A 20,918-nucleotide genomic window follows, 5' to 3' on the forward strand; every position below is an offset into this window, starting at 1 on the left:
CACAAGCCAGACTGAGCACATGGCTGGAAATGTTACATTAGGCGACAGTAAAAAACAGATTTCACAAAACTGTAAAGCTACAGTGTGCAACATTTTCACAGATTGCTTACTTGTGTCCTGAAAGTAGATATCGTTGCCGTTGTAAGCATTTTTCAACTTGTTGGTCATTACCCTCAGAGCCATGATCTGCTGACGGATGAAGGTGTCTGGGCGGGTGATGTCCACACCCACCTCTGGGTTATTCACCTGGTTGGTCAATCCATCCTTTTGAACTTCAGGGAAGTACCTTTAAAAATAAAGCAAAATAAAATAAGTGTGGTGTATTTTTTTTCACATGGTAAAAGGACAAGGAATCTGATGAATGCTGATTCAATGAAAAAAATAATAGGGACACAAATCCAGTGTTCTTAAGAAAGAAAGAGAACCAGAGAAAGGTTCAACTATGGGTCTAATTCCTAACCGGCATGTGAGAAACCCTCTTTGAGGTCATAACAGTAACATATGACCTAATCACGTTGGATAATGTTCTTACGTACTTGTGAGACATTTCTCCAGGGAAAACATGTCAGCTGCCTGCATCCTTGTTAAATAGGCAGCAGGCCATCATGTGAGGGCATTTTGCATCTCGGCTCACACAATGCTAGAGTCAAAAGAGGAATGATTTCACTGACGATATTCTTTTTTTTGGCCGCAGAAAACAGCAGCAGCTTCCACATCCCAGTACCAGGATAAAGGGTAGAATTAGCTGTGGGCATTTGGACAGCATGTGCAAATATTTTTCTGAAATCAGATCAGATGATGCATCGTGCTGGTTGCACATTTAAAGAATGAAAATACAGTTACCCTCCAAGAAAATTATATTAGACAGCAAAGGATGAATCTAAACCAGAATTATCTTTTTGGTAAAAAACTGTGACCACCCTGAAAGTATCAGTGAAAGAAAGTAATCTAGTCCTTAATTCTAGGATTAGACAGATTAACATTAGTCGAATCGAACAGACTTTGGACCCTTTGTGTTAGCCTGCATTAGCCCCGAGCACTGGCGCTCATACCTGCCCTTGGTGTGTCCATTCCAGCACTCGTCATCACTGGCATTTCCAGCGGTCACTCTGTCCTCCACGCACATCGCCTCAGGCAGGTTGGACCAAAATTTCTTCGAAAGCTTCAGTTTCTCTTTTATGTCAAGAACCTTAAACAAAGACAGAGGTCATTACATGAGAGAAAAGCAACAACAGCAAATCAAGTGTGTGTTCCAGCTGCAGCCTTAGAGTTACGGCTGAAAATGATATATACTAGATACAGCATATACACGATGATACATAATACATACATACACATGTACGGTGTAAAGAATGATACATACATGCACATGTACGGCATATATACAGTAAATCATAAAGGAAAGGAGACGTGGCTCTGAAAAAGAATATCAAACACAAGCTGGACACACATTTGTAACCAATTTGGAATTTATTTAATAAGACAAGAATAAGAAAATTAAGTATAAAAGACAAATGTGTTAACAATGATACTCATCCCATACCCTTTAAATTAACTTTATTCAAGCTGGAGCCCTCACAGCCTTACAACAATATTTCTAATTACCATAACGTCTTGTAGAAACGGATCAGAGAGAAAATACAGACACTAAAAGACATCTTTAAAGTTTCTGATATATATATATATATATATATAAATGTGAATGTGAAAATATGAAAAATCTCTGTTACTCTCATTTGTAGAGTCATTATAAAACTTCCCCACCTTCACTCATTACCACATTTTTTATCAAGGGGATTATAGAATGTCCTGAAACATTTTAACTCTCTGACTTCCCCAAAAAAATTATTTGGGTTTAATTTCCCCTCCCATGTTGACTATCGAATGTTTGCATCATGAAAAGTAAGACCATGCAGGCTTGCAGCAATAATTTCAGCTTGAATGTCAGACTTAAATGCTCCTTTGCATCCTGGCCATGTGACACAGTCAGATATCGTTTCCTGACTCGAGCCTGTTGAACTCCAATCTTTCATCAAACACAGAATTTGACATATTTCACTGAAGCTGAGGGAAAGCCTGATAGCAGCAGGTTGGCCCCATTATCTTTTTCCGTCTGACTTGCTGTTGGCTTACGTGAAATTGTAGTGAACCTGAGCAGAACATGAAAGGTGCTGTACTGACTGTGTGACGCTGCTGTAGGCCCCGACTCTGCTTTTGATGTGTTAATCCTGTCACACTGATGCCAAAGCACTTCAGCAGCTGTGATACTGCCCAGAGGGTCAAAGCTGTACTCAATGCAAGAGATTGACTGGCAATGTTTGACTAAACCTCACACATTAAGTTTAGTTTAACAAGTGAGTTTTTCTCAGCATCGGCTGGCAAATCCAGGCTGATAGAAAGTATAAACTGGAAACGACATACTACCGTTTTAGTGATGCAACTATTTATTTGCACCTTATAATTGTACTGCCATGTTTCAAGTAGCTGAAAATAAAGTCCACATTTATCCTATTTAATATCCTGCGATGGATGTCAACGTCTTAAAGATTATTGGTATTTCATAATATTCTCTGCTGTGCAGTATTGACATATATGTTGTACGCCTAATGTTGAATGTTTACTGCACTATACATAGTCTTAGCAGTTACATAAAATGCTCTACTGCTACATATAACTAAAAGAAATCTACTGGGAACTAAATAAAATCATTTGATGAACCTAAAACATCTTAAATATCTGATAATTAAAGGATAAAGTTTCAAAAGAGGAGGAAACATTGAGCTTTTTCACACCACCAAAAATGCCTCTGAGAAAAGCCTCTCACCTCATTGCGCATTGCCCATGAATAAATAATACGACTGCAACATGCAGCCCCGCCGTGCAACCGGCAGCGACGCACACTAGATGGCACTATGTCTTTTAGAAACGAGGGCACGAGAGCAACCCGAGAGAAAATACAGAGTGGAGATGAATGAGGGGAAGCACATTTTAAATTAAAATCAATTACATTTACTAATGTTTTCATGTCCACATGAATCCCCATGTGGTCAAACAGAGACTGTATTTAGCATGCTGTGAGACTAATGGAACACTTAGACACACAAAAAGTCTACAGTTAAGACAGGAAAGCGTGCCCATTTTACCATTTCAGTGATGGTATGTGAGGAAGGAGAGAGGAAGTGTGTGTGGAGCAGATATCCTCATTACAATCAGCTGCCGGTTACTGACAGGGTTGATATTCTCATTAAAAATCAGAACGAAGATCACAGGAAAATCACCTTCCCCCACGCCTCACATCAGGATATTAAATTGTATTTTGTTTTCCCTGACACTGTAAAGAGTTATTATTATGACAATATGTGAAAGCTATTTTAATTCCTCATGACATTAAATGTGGTATAACTGTATGATACCTATAGCTCTTTAATAAAGCTTGGCAAGGCGGTTGATAGAAGCATTTACTCAATATATGCGTGAGCCGCAATCATTTACATTATCAGTTTTTCTTGCACATGACCTCATGAACTTAAGCAAAACATGAAAATGTCACATTATTAGAAGTGCCAGGAGAAGACAGACACGGCTTCTATGTGCATTGACTGTACGGTTGCGTATGCATGAACGATGAAGATTTCCAGTGACACAGAAAAATGTTTTAATATGACAAATGAATGAAGTCCATCCATTAACTAGAACTGCTCCTTTGCAGGGCCGCAGCGGGCTGGAGCCGATCCCAGATGAAATTAAGTATTTAGACGTATCGCCATAAAGTCCTAGCACATGGATGTGCTTATCATTGTGAAATAAAAACCAAGTATCTCAAAATGTAGTGCTTTTCAGATAAACTGAAGGACCTCTATAGGTTGATGTTAATTATCATATTTTTAAAGCTTTTTAAAACGTAGCTGAAAAGAAAAGGTGACATTTCCTTTAGTATTCATTGTAATATTAATGGAGTTGTATGTATGTATATGTATGTATATGTATGTATATATATATATATATATATATATAATACAGGGGACTTGTTGCAGAAAATGTTTTGCTTTCTCTCTTTTTGCAAGATATATATTGTAATTGTATGGTAACATTTTTTCACTTTCTGTCTTATGTTGCACTAAAAGAAAGAAGAACAGAAGAACTGAATATATTTTCTATATTGCCATGGTCTTTACGAGGATGGCTCTTCCTACAGGCATGTACATGGCCTTGCTCTTTTTCTGTTCTTTGTTACATAACATCATCTATATTCTATGTTTCTTAACTTAAGGCATGATATATATTGTTAACAGTTTTATTAAAACGCGTGCCTAGAGAAGAACTGTAATAGAATATTCTACTTCACGTTAAGGACCGGTTCTTTGTCATTCAGGTACAGTGAAAGGATGTTTATAAAGTATTGTTTTTTTATATTATTCTAGAAAACCCTGCGACTCACAGTAGCACTGTTACATATTCAGAAAGATATAGATTCACATTAGGTTTCAGGTTCGGAGGTGCTACAGGTTTCTTTGAACATTCAAAGGAAAAGGGTTATTTTTCTATTTTGTTCTCCAACTAAGTCAACGAATCCCATCAAAAGACCAAAGCCAACCCTGCTTTAGTGTCTCTTTCAATCCTTTATGAGTTCTTAACCCCAATGTATGGAACTCAGCCCTAATACCACTGTAACAGGTCGTCAGTGTATTTTTTATTTATTTTTTTTAGCAAAAACTGTGAGTGCTTCTGATGGGTAATTTTCAGCATGCGGATCAATACACATTCTGCGCTGTATAGTGCACACACTGGGATGGTTTGCAGTCAAGTGTGAAGTGGCTGGGATGAGAATCAGCACCTCCAAATCCGAGGCCACGGTCCTCTGCCATAAAACGGTGGATTGCTCCCGCTGGGATGGAAGTGAGCTGGCACTCCAAGAGAAGAAGTTAAAATATCGTCAGGGTCTTGTTTATGAGTGGAGGACAAAATTGAGTGAGAGATGACCAGATTGGTGTGAGGTCAGCACTAATGTGGGCGTTGTACCAGACTGCTATGGTTACGAGAGAGCTGAGCCGGAAGGCAAATCCTTCGATTTACCAATCAATCTACAGTATATCCCAACCCACCCTCACCTGTGGGCAGGAGCTTTGTGGACTGACCGAAAGAATAACAGTCGAAATGAATGGTGGCTGGACTCACTCTTAGAGATAGAGTGAGGAGCTCAGACATCCTGAGGGAGTTAGGGGTAGAATCTCTGTTCCATTGCATTGAAATGAGCTGATTCGGGCTCCTGGTTGCCTCCCTTTGGAGGTTTTTTGGGCAACTGGAGACCCCTGGATAACCCAGAACAAGATAAATATCTTATCTGACCAGGAAACACCTTATGATCCCTCAGGAGGGGCTAGAAAACATTGCTGGGCAGAGGGATGTCTGGACTTAACTTGCTTAGTCTGCTGCCACCATGATCTGGCCTTAAGCAGACAAAAATGGATAGATAGGCGACGGCGTGACAGTCCATTGATAATGTCTGTTGTTGTTTGTGTTTAATGGGACTTGGTAATGATTGAAAAGACTTATTCTGTTGTGTAAGAGCTTGTGTTTAGATAAAAACCTTGAGAATGAAAAGCTACCCAAGATAGATACTTTTTCTCCCCTTCCTCTTTTCTCCTTCGCCCTCTGTCTCCTTGTCATGAACCATATATTACTTCATTGTGTTTCTCTCTCTCTCTCTCTGCTTCCCCGCCATGACTTTGGTCTCTTGTCTCTTTGGTCTTTCTTTCTGTTAGAACAGTCCTAAGCGAAAGTGAAGGTTTCATGGCAAGCTGACCCGTGTTCTTAAACCAAGACTGTTACTCCAAGGAGCTTTGTGAATAAAACCTCTGGTCTCTCTCTCGACTGTGATATGAAAGTATGCTCAGTCATCTCTGGACTGTATAACACCTGCCCTCTTCCACCTTTTCTCCACGTCTTCATTTGAAACATCACATCGTACCACGATGGGAAGGAGCTGTAGAGCATTTGTGTGATCGCTCTGATTTTCTCTGTCGCTTAATTTATGATTCATCGTTTGATAAATATAAATGTAATCAGAAATGTAATTAAATCCATCATCTATAATTTCGTTCTGTCTCTGTTCCTGCTATTTCTGTCTCTTCAGGAACAGGAAAACAGGAAGTTAACCTATAATAAAGATTTATTCATTGGATACAGCACTGAGTATATGCTGTAATGCATTGCAGCACATGCAGCTTAGTGTACCATGATTTATACATAACCTCACCTTTAAACTAGCGTTTCGTTTTGCTCTCGCCAAATAAAATCCAACCAAACATATTGTCTGTACAGTACAATGTTTACTCCCTGTTAAAAGTAATTGGCGAGCTCGAACGGACAAACATGAGGAAATGTTTACAGAGAATAATTATTTCTAAAACCGACAGTATGAGCCAATGAGATAATGGTGTTAGCGGGCTTAATGTCAGCGTGTTTGCAGACACTCCAAGTATTTATCATCCTTCTTGTTTTTGTGTGCATGCAGCTGAGAGCGCACACAAGGCTGGTCACGAGTTTTCTTTTCTCCCCCAAATGCACGTTAACTGTGTGCCACCTTCGCGCTCAGCATAGAAATGTGAGTGAACTGTACTTTGACCAGTGGGTTTTTCAGATGCCCTTGCCTATCCTCAGATCAAAAGCTGACGTGTCACTGGCTTTGAAGCTGCAGTCACACTCCTGGCAACGGCACAATTCCAGGCGGCCTGAGCTCTTATCTGGTGGTGGGATGACACCCGGACGTGCTATCTGCTTTTCAATAATAGAAACAGAAATATGTGGCCAGACAATCTCTCTAACTTTTACTCTCAAAACACATCACGCTCACCACGCTGACCTACAGTCAGCTCAGTGTCCCCGCTGGCTGTTCTCAGCTGGTAAATCTCTTACTCACAGTAAAACATCAGACGTTGTGTTTCGCGCTAGTTAAAACACTGTTATCTTCTTAAATTAACAGTTATCCCCCGTTCTTGCAACTATCTGGAGATGTCATCACAGCTTGACACGGAGTATATCCCTCTGCTGCAAGTCTGAGCTAAATTAGTGCATGTTCAATCTAATCATAGACTCGGCAGCAGGTCTCACCACCAAACCACAAGGGGCAGACAACTCCTCGATCAACTTATTTTCCCTGGCAACTGCTCCTCCTGTCTGCGTTAAAATAGTTTTTCATTTGATACGAATGCAGTTTTCTTCCTGCATCTCAATTACAGAGGTCAGGGAGTCGGTTCTGCTCATACCAAGACCTTGGCCGTGCCATGAGTCTCTCCCTGACCAGTGACCACTTTGAGGACAGGCCGAATAGTTTCTCACAAGGAGGAAGGCCACAGTAAGAATAACTCTGTCTCTTCATCACATTCTTCATCAAAGTTATATTGTTGACTGAGCCAATCCTAAAAACTAATGCTCTCTAAGTCTGGGTGCACTATGTGTTAATGTCGCCAACAGATCAACTGCTACAGTGTCGAGTATCAGGGTGCTGAGGCCCTGTGGGAGTATGTCCCTAGACGTGGCTATTTAATCTGGTGTCTAACACGTCATAAAGTTCTCCTCATTGGTTTAGGTCCACCCATAAACAGCAGATTCTCTCAACCAAGACCTGCCATCTGGCTCTAAAGCATTTTAGCACATTAAAAAATCAGCAGAGTAGAAATAATATTGGCTATCCCAAAGTACACCGAGTAAATGACCTCTGTGATAATGTTTTGAGGAGCCGTTGTCTCCCTTTCGTCAGGTCTCTTTTGTCCTTGACTGGAAACATTCACCTCAAAAGGTGACTGGCAGTGCTGCTTGGAGCAGGTAACTACCAGAGTGCATATAGATGTAGTTTTCACCCAATCAATATCCATCAACACAAGGCCAAAGCAAATATGTTTCCCCTCTGTGACTTCGCAATAGATGAGACCAGAAAGACATCGCCCAGCTGTTTATCTTGCAGTGCTCACACAGATGGGAATGGTACACCGAAGCGAATCATGGTTAGAAAACAGAACAACCACTTGCAAACGAAAATGTGGTCTGATATGACAGCACAGCGGTGGTTTCCAGGCTACGCACCATGTGTTCATAATAAACCCATTTTAGACAACGCGCTTTTTTTTCCAACTCCTGGCTGGAGCCGCCCTCCTTGTTTTCTCTTGATTACAACTGATTATGTCCTAGCATAAATCTGCCACGGCTGAGTACTACAACACGATTTATCACGGACATCTCAACAAAACTTCAACTAGGGCAGTGCGTGTGTCTTTCTTATATTTTCTGGTGACAGCACCGTCAGTGACAGCACTGTGAGATGGTTGTTATTCTGCTTCCTGGGAATGGATCCCTGACATACAGTGAAATCTATTGTTATTCAAAACTGGCTTTTAGTTTGCATTTGTTTTGATTTTGCAGTAGCAGAAATACCGAGATCCATCTCAATGGTATATCTGACAGAAACCGAGGAAAGGACACAGATACTAGCGAGGAAATAAACAAAAGCAATGAATATTTATACACTCATCAGTGTTAAACATGTTTTAGGATTTAAAAACTGTCTCGGTATAATAGTACAAGTCCGTTATATTGCATTTCCTACCATACTGTCTATCACAATTTAGTTTTGATTTCACGATTCAGTGAGAAAAAGCTGAATACTAGATTAAACACTCCAGTTCTGTGACACCCTGGAGGTTTAACTTTATTTTCAACTTCCAGCAGTCTTCATTACTGTTGTAGGAGCAATAATTCATCATGCCTTTAATTTAATGTGACGTTAAATCTCTATGTACCTTGAAAAGACACACAAAGAAAAGACTGCTGGTTCCAAAAATAGCAATAGAAGCTATGTTGTTACAAGAAATGCATAATTATAAACGACCACTTTGGTCTCTTGAGGCTGATTTGATCTGGTTTGGTCATTCTGCTGGGTAATAATAATAACACCCCAAAATAAGCACCTCAATATATATCCTATAAAATTATGTGGCTAACCTTTGTGATTTTAGGGACATTTGTGGTAACCTTAAATGATGCTTCATTAGTCATAAATGAGAAATCTCTATATGTTGCTGTGGCACATGTAGTATTTACATACTGTCAATGTACAATAGGACATACTAAGTGTCCCATTTTACATAATATTGCCTCAAACCATTTGCCCAGTCCCGTGGTATCTACACCGTTGGCCAATATGTTGTAGCGTTTTGAGTAAAATTTATCACACAATGATCCCACGGTGAGAAAATATGACAGAATATTGATGAAACAGTGGCGAATGCGTGCGTGCGATTCGCCCAAGGCTACGACAGGAGAAGTTTGAAAAAGGGAGATGATTAAAGAGAAGCTATGCACTGTGGAGAACAGAGCAATCATGGGCAGGCCTGCTCTCTCCCTGCTGTCCTTGCTCCCCAGAGAGGCTGGCAGCCGAGAGTGCAATGGGGCCAATGTCTCTCATTAATGTATTGACAGATATGAAAAGTAGCAGAGCTTTTGTGGCACCGGCATTTGTCGCTGAGAGGGAAGGGACCATGCAGTGAATGATTTTAGTAAAATCACTGACTGAAAATTATAGCCTTGGCATAGTAACTGCTGGTCAACTTGAACTTGGAGTTTTAGGGATTATCGTCATGATGACGACATATGAAATATTTATGGCTGCAAAAATGTCCAGAGCAGAATAATGCACCTTCAGGATACAGTTGCTTATATTACAATAAACTTAGATCCCATTCACACATTTCAAGGGTTTTCTATTCATCTCTACACTTTTTCTTAAATGCCAACGCATATGCTTTCATAACTCAGATCTCAAATGTCTCGGCTTTTTCCTGTGAACTCTGTAGCTGTAGTCTGCAATCTAGAGGATAGGTCACCTGTGGCTTTTCACCAGGCTTGCATGAGACTGTAAGGAGGAGGCAGCGTTAGGTGACCTTCCAGCTTTGTTTGGTATATTTCTATAAGAATGCGGCCAAAAATGTGCATATGCACCACCTCCAGATGTGGTCTGGCAGAGATACTTACATTCCATGCAATGCATTTTGCATTGCTATGCATTTACAACTGGCTTTTTGTCTTGTCTGGTATGATATCTAGACACATCACATTTTAGTATTAGGTGGAAATGAGGTATTTTATATGTATATACACATGATTAATATGCAACCATTTGTCCGCTAATGAATGGTGTTTACAGTTGCAAATGCTCTGTATTTATCTTATTCCTGACAGGATGACAGATGTGTTGAATACAGATTGAGTCTTTTAAGTCTAAACAGATCACTAGAGTGCGAGACACGATGTGACTATAAAAGCATAAGCAGGAAACCAAACAGAGTACAATATATTTTTCCTTTTGTTTCCATATTGGCCAGTTTTTAATACATTTGGCAATGTTTTAATCATTGGTGGCTATAAATAAAATTCACTTAAATAAATAAACATAAATCCATCTGCAGAACAACAACACATTGCTAAGAAATCCAAGTATGTCTTGAAAGAACTGACGATAGTTCAGACGTATGATTAATGCCTGTGTTTGACAAGTGATCAGTCACATGATTCCTTGTGAGCTCCTGCTACACTTTGATGGAAGTAAAACTGAGTTGCTTGACAGGTGAGTCTTATTATTCACTCCACTCTCAAATGTACTTTAAAAAACTTTGAACTTCATATTAATAAACCACCGTCGAAAATAAATAGTGTTATCCTTAGTTTCACACTACAGAGACACATGGATGTATGGATTATGTCTGTATTTGTCTCAGAGAATACATCGATCTGCTGACTTTAATAAATTCTGTAAGTCTTTTCTAATAACTTCTAATATATTGTAGAAGTCTGAATTATTTTTCCAGTTAGCAACGAGTCTACAGCTTTCTAATTCTGTCTGTCTCCTTGACAACATCGCCTATGTCGCCTTATGAATGACAACAGTGAACTGTGGCTGATAAGTATTCCATTGTTGTTGCACCTTTTGGCTTAATACAGCATGTGTGATGTCTTTATCTCTATGACAGGACCAAGGTCAACATGTGTGATGTCTTTATCTCTATGACAGGACCAAGGTCAAAAAGCTTTGCTGTACTGTGTTGATGTAACCGCAGTTTTTTTCTGATAGCCCGAGTGAGATGTGTCGCTATGGGAGATGTCTCCTTGCGTGTTCGTCAGATCCATTATTTAATTATGCCCTTCTACCTGACACAAAGTGACGGGGGTGTAATGAGAGGACATGAGTGCACAGCTCCTTTTTTTCAGCTCATAAAAGGTGAAACTTTCACTCATGCCATCAGAAAACCGGACTCACAGTCATAATTCATCCGGTTTGGTGGATGTGGTGATTTGTGGTTACTGTGGTTACTGGTTACCATAAGTGGATTTTAATATAGTACAGATCCCAGAGGTCCATTCAAAACACAGTGTGCAGTCTTGACTGTATAACAATACGCCTTGTAGCGAGCGAGCTGAGAGACTCATCTGCATGGTTACACACCCACACAAACTGGCCTTTTTAGAAAACCTTTATTTAGATTCAGTGAGGTTGAATGCTCCTTTCAAGGAATGCACTGCTTTACAATTACATACATTGACAAGCTGTCTCGTATGATGACAGTCTGGTCTGTTGGTCTCTGGGCAGCTCTGTTATAGGTGGCAGCGGTGGTGCTGACTAAGTTAACAGGGTAGGAGATGTATGTCACCTTTCAGTCTGGGGACTGAACCGATGACTGACGCGTGCTTTATCTTGAAATAAACCTACAAAGGCGCTAAGAGCAGTTCATTTGAATACCCAGCTGTTCGGGTATCTTTTTCTTCTCAATGTTACAGAAATACAGAATTCATTTGAAGTCTAACAATGGCAACGGGAAATAAAATGACACTTTATGTAACTGCGAATGAAGTTTTCAGATTTCACAAGGTATAAAAGTGCAGGCAGCATTTTAATGTCGTAGCTGATTTTGCCGAGTTTAATCTTCAGCAATGCATAATATTCTGTTGACTGATCATATATGTTGAATCTTAATCTGTAAAGTAACTTAAATACATTTAGTGAAGTAAAAATGACAGTATCTTTGTTTGGGGATATTTTCCCATATCCTATAAAATGAAATGCAACAGATGCTTGATTGATTGAGCAGTAAATAGTTAATTACTGGCATGCACAGACCAAACACTAATCTGAATTCAGATCATTCATTAACAGATATAAATAATGCAGAGGTCCACTAAAGGTCCACTGCATGTTATTACAGTCTCTTGGAATAATTAGAATTCATAGAATATAGTTTCAACTGATCTGCACAAAATCCAATCTGTTCAGTAAAAGGTCTGTCTTTCACAATTTACAGACATGTTTATGATTGGCACCATGGCTGAATGCTGATCTAGAGCTTTATGTAACTTTTCTACCATGAAATAATCATTTTTATGCTACACTGACGTGTCATCAGATGAATGGTGCCTCTTTCATTCCTATTCTGCACCCCGTACATCCTTGTTCTTGCACTGTGTAACTTTGAGCTCCAGGTGTGATCGCCCCAAGTGCGGCTGTGGAGCCACACCACAAAGAACGCCGGAAATGCAGCTGGCAGCGTGGCAGAGCCAAAATAACCCAAGAGGACAATAGATAAAAGCTGAGAAATGAGAGAGTGACCAAAAAAGAGGCCGCCAAAATTCAGAATCACAAAAATACACGTTCTTACATAACGTTGGTTTAAGTAACAGTTCCTCTAAAGCACTTTTTCTAAGAAACCCTGGACTGACTGAGAGTCCAAACTTCTGTGCAGCTAATCTCAAGTTGTTTCGCTTAGTCTAAAAATAAGAAAATTTAAAACATATTGACACTTAAGGAGCGTTTCCTGCTTTACTCACAGATGTTTCAGTCACTTGTTTAGGATTAAAGGATTTCCTGTAATCTTTAAATTAATACTTCCCGGGAACACACTATAAAACTTTTTTCCCCCCAAGGATTTGTTTCCATATGTGAAATCTGATTTTAACAACAGTACTGTACAAAATTAATTAGAAAATGATATTTATTCCAATTTTCTAATATTTTCCTGCCATATTCATGTGGCGGCACAGATTCTAAGGCTCTCCTTAAGTTGAAAAACAACGACAACCAATAACATAATAATAACAAATAGATCCTGAATGATTTGGTCAATCTGTTGAAAGATTGAAAATATTCATAAAGTTAGCACTTCTGTGTCATGTGCATAAAAATCCAAAAGTCCAGGTTTGTCAATCCTGGGAAATCCCTGGCATCTCAATTCGTGCTTTTAAGTCTATCCCACATCAGCTCCACCCAAGCTCCCCTGTCTCCCAAGCAGTAAACCTAACATGTTTAAAGACCTGTGGGTGATAGACACTGAAGTGGTGTAAGTACCGTAGTTGTTGACGCTTTCGAGACGTGAGTGAAAACACACAGCAGTATCGCACATGCCTGTGTCTATATTGTGAAATAATAATTATGTGCAAACATGTCACAGCTTTTCATAGAAGGTGTCGTCTCCCTAACTTCAACAGTATACAGCATGGGAAAATGGTGCCTTGACATCATGTCTACTTTGTTAAGCTCTTTATGTTTTCGTTTTTCATTTTTACTATCTACCAAACCACTGACTGTAGAGTCATGACTGTGTACTTGCACAGGTTAGCTTGAAGTGGGAGCGAGACATTTCAGTTCCTGTTTGTTTTCCACATTTCTCTGGCAATGAAGCAGTAAAACAATTTTTGGTTGCACACAAAACTAGTCAGCTCAAACCTCCATGCCCAGGTGTTGAAAGGCTGATCTTTTTTAGCAAAGGGTGTACTTGTCAGTTTATCAGTTTGCCGGTTTATTTATGCTCGAGTGCCACTCCCCGCGGAGGGAATTGTTTGATTTACGGTCAAACAATGCTCCAAACTATGATGCCACATATGCACTTCCAGACTATTTATTTTTGTGTGGTCTTATGTTAGAATCTGTGGAATCTACATAATTGCACAGCTTGGGCAAAGGTCTGTAGATACAACAACTCAGAGAATGGAGCTGTGGACAGGCTCACTTTACTTCCATTAAGCTGTATCCAAAACAAGAATGTTTCGGTGGCTTGACATGTTCCTAGACTGCACAAATATAATGTCTGGGTCAAGATTTTGGGAAAGGAGTGGTTGGTGCTTTTTTCCTGTCAACTGACTTCACAAACCACACGCGGATGTTTTACTCAGTGTTTCCTACCGAACATGGCAAAGAATAAGAGAAAGGGAATTGTGTGCATGAATATTCAGTCTGACTTAATGTCATATACTGGAAGTTATCTATGTGCAAAGTGTATGAATGAATAATTTATACTCACATAAATTGCAGAGAATAAAATACAAATAAAAATAGGTTTTATTATTATTACACTCTCCGCACATGTACCAAAAAAAAGAAAGAAAAAAAAATCAGTATGCTGCTTGGTAATTTGTTCTGGGCCAGCTGAAATGTTTTACACCTTTTATTTGTGCAACTAATGAGACCCATTAAAAGCTGGAGCCCATGTGTTGGCTACATGCAGGGAATAAACCCTATTCTGGTCTCTCGGAATACTAACAATTAGATAGACAATCGCAGAGTTACATATAACAGCAGTTTATTGACCTGCATGGTACTGCCTTGAGAAAAAAAAAAAAGCAACCATGGGGAAAACCGAGATTCAAGTGAAAAACTTTCTTGCTGCGAGGCAGCAATTCTAAGCACTGATCCATCATGCTGCCATCTTTTCTTACTGAGAGGGTTAGCCAAGAGGACAAGAGTGATTGTCTCTTTTGGACTTGAATGCCTCCCAACTGGTGAATGAATGCTGCATGCCGAGCCATGCCAGTGTACAGACCTTAGGTTATAATACTCAACGAAACTTTTCTTACTCTAATGTCACAGTACGAGAGGTGGCTTTTTGGTTGTTTTCACTGTTGGGAGTGAAAGGCTGTTTTTTTTTTTTTGACATTCATCATCTAAAGTACCAACGTTTTTCTCACTTTGCACCTAAGTTCAAGAGCATGATTCATGATATTACAAGTAGTTTGGCCAATCAGATTCAAGCTGGTGCTAGTTTAAAAAAAGAGTGAGGCTAAAGCCAAGCCAACATGGAAGTGCCGAAACCTGCAGTTCTTCAAATTGCAACTTAAGTTTGGATACAGAACTGAGTCAATCTCTATAAAGTCCAACTTCATAGCAGAAATAAACATGTCTACAGCCTGGTATGGTTTTGGTCACTAAAGTTCCTTTTTATCTTAAGGTTATGCACAATTAAGCGCATATTCAAAGCTGCATAGGAAACTTTTTACGATTTAGCAGCCCCAGTTTCAGAGTGCAATACCACCGGTCGGCATTCCCCTCCCCTCTTCCAGGTGGTCCAAAATACCTGCAATAAAAACGTCAACACTCCCCCCGGGGGGTTCACAGTCTAGACAGCTCAGCTTACAAACTGAGCTAACATTAGCTAACAGCAGCTATCGTTCGTTTCGTTTACTTTACTGCCCATCAGGAAACTCACAGAGCAGAGCAGGAGGAAGATTCTCTTAATAAAATATGATCCAGTTTCACCAACATCAGTGAAATAGTAGGTGGTGGGTGGCTCAGTGCCATAAAGCATTACTTACAACTCGCGGGTCATCATACCCGAGGCACAAAGTTACATAGTGTGAGAACAGGTGTATGCGGTGCAGAGTGGGTAGAGACGGTAGAGACGGCGTTCACCTGACTACATGTCAAAGTGGCATCCACATGATTTCAAACTCGTTATTTTATGGTAGAAATGTTTCACAATGCTGCTTTAATATGGATCGTCTCAGCTGCTGCCAAGATGGCGATGGCCAAAGCTGACCACACAAAGGAGGAGATTTGAATAATTATCAGAGGCCTGGAGAAGTAAAACTATGAAGTTTTGTTGTGTTTTGGATGTTTAGACAAAAACCTAGAAAAAGAAACACCCAGTGATCTGTTTGTCTTCTTAATCCTCATATGACCCTTCGTACTTATTTTGTGACCTCAGGTTAGAAACCGCTGCCTAGCAGTTTCCATGGAGAGTATTTTCTTAAATATTTTGTAGTGTTTTTCTGTTTTCAAGCTGAAGTTGGGAATTGCTGCGGTAAGTTTAGACTAACCTTGGGGTGTATTCCTGAATGCATGCTGGATGGCCACTGCTGATTGTTAACTTGGGGTTTCAGAAATGTTAAGTTCATCCAGCAGTACGAAAATATTTTGACAGGGTTAGACAGGCAGAGATGCGGAGAAAGGAGAGATTAAAGCTGCACAGACAGAAGAGGAGCTACGATTTGTTTACAATAATAGCTTTTCCATTTAATATGCCGTCAGAATCATTAAGCTCTTCTCATATTTGTATGAATAGGAAAACAAAAATATAAATTTTAATTTATAATAATAAGCAGCAACAGGTGCACAACAGATTTTTAGGAAAAACAGACATTTAATAATCAGAATATCAATTGTGTCTTCTCCTGTTTTCTCTCTTCTAATACCGGGAACGTCTTCTGGAAAGTGCTTGATGCACAAAGATCTTTAATTTAAACAGTGTCTTCTTGTCGCAGTAAACATGTGACATTTTTATAACTTCCAGGTGTTTTTCAGTGAAATGTCCTTAAATATAGACACACTAGCTTTCTGAATTCATCATGGATGTCAGAGATGGCCGTGACTTTGGTTTTATTCATTAATAAACAGAGGACGAGCGCTACATGAACATTTCTCCACAGGCTCTTTCTACAGTCTAGCCTTGTTTGCGTCTCGTTCTTGTTGTTTATAGTGGCATATTGATAAAATGTGAAGCGTGCATTACACAAGGGAGATAAAAAGACCAATAAAACTGCACAAAATTGAACTGCATGAAAAGTTGTAACAAATGTCAAATTAAAAGCTCCACCTCTTATCTATAATGCGCCTCTGAGCCTGACTGACTGTTGTGGCTTTATCCCCTCTTTGGACTTCTCAAATCTCCATTTCTCTCGGAGCTTTGAGGGTGTGTGCTCTGACAGAATGTCAGGCAATTAAACAGTCATGGCTCATTGAGCTGGAGGTGGGCCCGCTCCTCCAGGCTTCTCTATAGGCAACTGAAGAAATGAGCGCCGGCACTCCCTGCCGTCCCTCGCACATTCTTCGACTCACAAACTTAGCGGTAGATCCAGACAATTAGGTCTTATCAAAGGACACTTAAAACTATTCTCAACTTTCACAAGGCTGTGCGGTGTCACTGTCACGGGTAATTATCTTGTGTCTGGATGTAAAGGAGGACAGTGTGTGGGACGACAACAATGTACTCTCACAGGGAACCCAGTCGTGTTCCTGCTGCAAGAGAAACGCATGAATGCTGCCACACTAATGACGACACGAGGCAGCTGCTAGACAAGACTAACACCTTTACATCTACTCCCAGCGTACAGCACCGAGCAGAGAAAACATAAATAACTGTTTTAATCAAGGCATGCGCTGACAGAAAGCTTAAATTAAAAGCAAACGTCACCATTCTTTTACTATATTTTCATGGTTTTTCTCAGGTATGCATTGCCTCCAAAGAGCTGCTATCAGTCAAAACCTGCATTTGAAATTTTGTATTTTGTTCATGCTGTTGCAGACACCTCTACTTTCACATATATTGAACAAAATATTTGTTCAATACCGGAGACCCTTTGGAAAAGATTACTAGCAACCTATCGGGGTACTGCCACCCTGCCATATTGAAAGGAAGAAGCAAGAACCGGGTTCATAAAGAACAATAAATTGCTTTTCATAAAAGCCACCCACTGACACCTGTTCAGCCTCGGCTCTTAAGAGCCACAGAGATACAATGATGAGAAATGGAAAATACATGCCTTCCACTTTTTGGCTGATTATATACCAAACAAATAATAGCATATATGCTTATGCAACCTCAGCCATATAAACAAACCGTTCTCCTGACGCTGCTGAGGTAAAGAAAAGAAATACAAGTTAAATCATGGATTATAGCCAGTTGCTGCTGATGAGCGCACACCACCTGTCTTTGTTAATCAGCTTATGCAACCGCAGTGAAGATCACAGGTTTCGTTTGAACGTACACCTTCGCTTACACTTTGTCTAACAAATTGAAATGCCATTTCCTCTGTATGCTTTTTAAAACTGAGAAGCAATTATATTCGAATGATTACCGCGAAGGTACTTGTTCCATTCATTCTTTTTTTTTTTTTTTTCCATTCAAATTTACTCGAGTAAGATGATTTCATGTGGACTACCCGAGCACCCACTGTTTGCTTCTATCTCCAGCCTGCAAGCCCCGAGAATAGCATCTTTTCTGACTGCCAGTAGGGCGGCTTTTGAACATTGTGATGTCGACTGCAGGATCTCGACAGAAATACACAAAGAAATGTACAATGAATGTATGCTGTAAAAAAAAAAAAAAAAACAGTAAGGCATGAATTTTCAGGTGAGCTCAGTTCAGTGTGTGGTATCTAAAACATGATTTTAACCAAACAAACCACTGCTACTATTAACGTACAATATTTACACAAAATGACTCATCACAATGTTGACGTTTCACTGAATATAACTTTTGCAATCTTTAGTTGAGAGGGCTAAATTATGACTGAGGCTGATAATTGTCTACCACTGTGGCTGTTTTATTTACAGTAATAGAAAACTGTAGTCAGCTTTCATTTGAGTCCAAGGCCACTGATTCACAGTTCTCATATAACACACTCTGTATCTAACCTGTTCTGACTGGCAAAAGTGAAGAATAACTGTTTAAATTAAATTTCATTTCAGCTGCTGTTAAAGACTTACAATAAATACAGTACATTTTGTAAGTGTGGTGTTACTAACAGGAAAGGTTTATGTCAGGTGGCGGTTTAGATTTTAAGGAGCAGCCTATTTTATCTCCTTTTTTATATCTCCTTTTTTATACATAGATTTTTGCCTTTGTTTGATATTATAAGAGAATAGAGAGACAGGAAACAGAGAGAGAGAGAGAGACGGAGGAGGCAATGACATGACATGCAACAAAGCTTTGTGACTTGAATCAAACCTGGAACATTGAAGTGTGCATTTCAACCACTCTACCAGCACGACGCCCCTGAGCTAATTATTTCATTGCACAGGCCTATAGCTCAGTGAGGTTAAGCGTCCCACATTTCCAGATGCTGCACTGTTTTTGTTTTTTTGTCGCTTTAGTTTTTATTTAACACAGAAATCCACGGGGAGTCCAAAGAAAAAGAAACCGCACAGCTGCTGACAGTTGTTTTCATATTGACGTTATTATATATTAATAGTTATCGAGTTTGTATTTCTAGTGAGAGGTTAGAGGGGATCTGACTTTAATGTTTGTCACAATGGGATCAATATTCAGCTGACTGTATGTACACATACGTTCTGCAGTTCCCCTCAGGTCCACAGATATTTATGGCATTTTTCTGCTCATTGTTTTGTATTTTAAGGCCCTGAAACCCTCGCTGACAAATTTAAGATGTAGCTGGTGAACAAAGCGGAAAGGTAGTCAGATAGTTTCCTCAGGAATTAGTAGAGACCGACCGCAGAACTAAAAGCAGAGTATTTTTGTCCATGACTCTGAATGATTCATTTGCAATATTACTTTAAATGTTAGTATTGAGTTCACGGATTGTTTTGGTGCCCTCGTGTGGCCAAAAAAAGTTAGTGACATGTAGCTAAGGTTGGAATTGAACCCGGGCTAAAGTGTTATGGACTCAGCCACAGCACATGAGGTGAGTGCAGGTTCAGGTGATGAACCTGCCGCAGTTTCTCTGAGATGTCATATTCCAAAAAGTCTTAAAATGTCCCTACATTCATGAAAAGTTAAGTTTTCATTTGTGGCTGACTGTAATAATGGTTCATGGATGTGAGCTGGATCAAGCCAAAAGACAAACCAAGCATTTTCTTTTTCTTTCCATCAACCAACATAAAACCTCATTACAGCACATTAAAGAAGTGTCATGACTCACGGTTTCCTGTGGCCACTAAGATAAGCATGTGGATGCTGATAATGGAATTTTCTGCTCAGGTACACTGATCTAGTTGTCGTATGTTAAAAATAAGCTGCTGTCACTGAGCTCCATCTTGTGAGCTTCTCCAAGCAGACTAATTTCCCAGTTATTCATGAGCAGTCTGTAGCCCCCACTTCATTGTACCGTTAGAGCAGATGCTTGCTGCAACACCCCCCACACATACTCTTTACAGCTCGTTCCTCTGCCAACTCTGACGGAGCAGGTCACCTGCTGATTGGTTGACTTCCTTGAGGAGTTGACTCTATTAGCTATGGCAATGAGGGTCTTAGACTAGGATGTGTCTAGAATAGATATACTGTAGTGGTTGACGAACGTTCCAGGGAGGAGTCAACACCATGGCATGTGTTCAATAATCCCTGTGGTGTTTGAAACTAAACTGTAAAGTACCATGTTTAACAGCTGATACTTTGATGCTATAATACACCACAGCGGCCTGTATCGAGGTCTGAAGAGTTCCCGCATTCGAACCCCTAATAAATTAAAAACAAAATGCTCCATCGTAGCAAATTCAATGAGACTGGGTTACACTGACTCTCATGTGAGATGAAAATGAGACTATGACTCACACTTAACACACCAAGTGCTGCATAGCACTGGGATTTACAGGTCACAATGCTTGTTCACTGTAAATCTCCAATGATTAGAACACAATCCCACCCCCCGACTTCACAGTTATTAACAACATCATTTTTTTTTTGCTTCCAGTCACAATGCATAAAAGAGTTGCAAACAATAGACCCAGCATGAGCAACTGAAATGAGTATAAAATCTTGAACCTTACACTGTGTTGCATCGCATTCCAAACAATCCTCTGGTTTGCAGCATGAAGGCAGGGAAACAGAAAGTCTTAATTAATTCAGTGTAGGTGGAAGAATTTGTTGATG

General features: G+C 39.8%; 1 protein-coding gene across 2 annotated transcripts in view; it reads right to left on the reverse strand.

The window, feature by feature from the left end:
- The window catches only part of gpc6b (glypican 6b), a 77,248-nt gene that overhangs the window by 3,155 nt on the left and 53,175 nt on the right, over positions 1–20,918 (reverse strand). The window contains exons 7-9 of one of the 2 annotated variants that reach the window (XM_010735591.3): positions 20,816–20,845; positions 1,053–1,189; positions 111–286 (exon numbers count right to left, since the gene is read on the reverse strand). In XM_010735591.3, coding sequence (XP_010733893.1) covers positions 111–286; positions 1,053–1,189; positions 20,816–20,845 — 343 coding nt within the window. The remainder of the gene's footprint in view (positions 1–110; positions 287–1,052; positions 1,190–20,815; positions 20,846–20,918) is intronic. The other variant, XM_019274153.2, reaches the window with a different exon arrangement.

The sequence above is a fragment of the Larimichthys crocea genome, chromosome XVIII (assembly GCF_000972845.2).
Source record: "Larimichthys crocea isolate SSNF chromosome XVIII, L_crocea_2.0, whole genome shotgun sequence".
In the NCBI taxonomy this organism is placed as follows: domain Eukaryota; kingdom Metazoa; phylum Chordata; class Actinopteri; family Sciaenidae; genus Larimichthys; species Larimichthys crocea.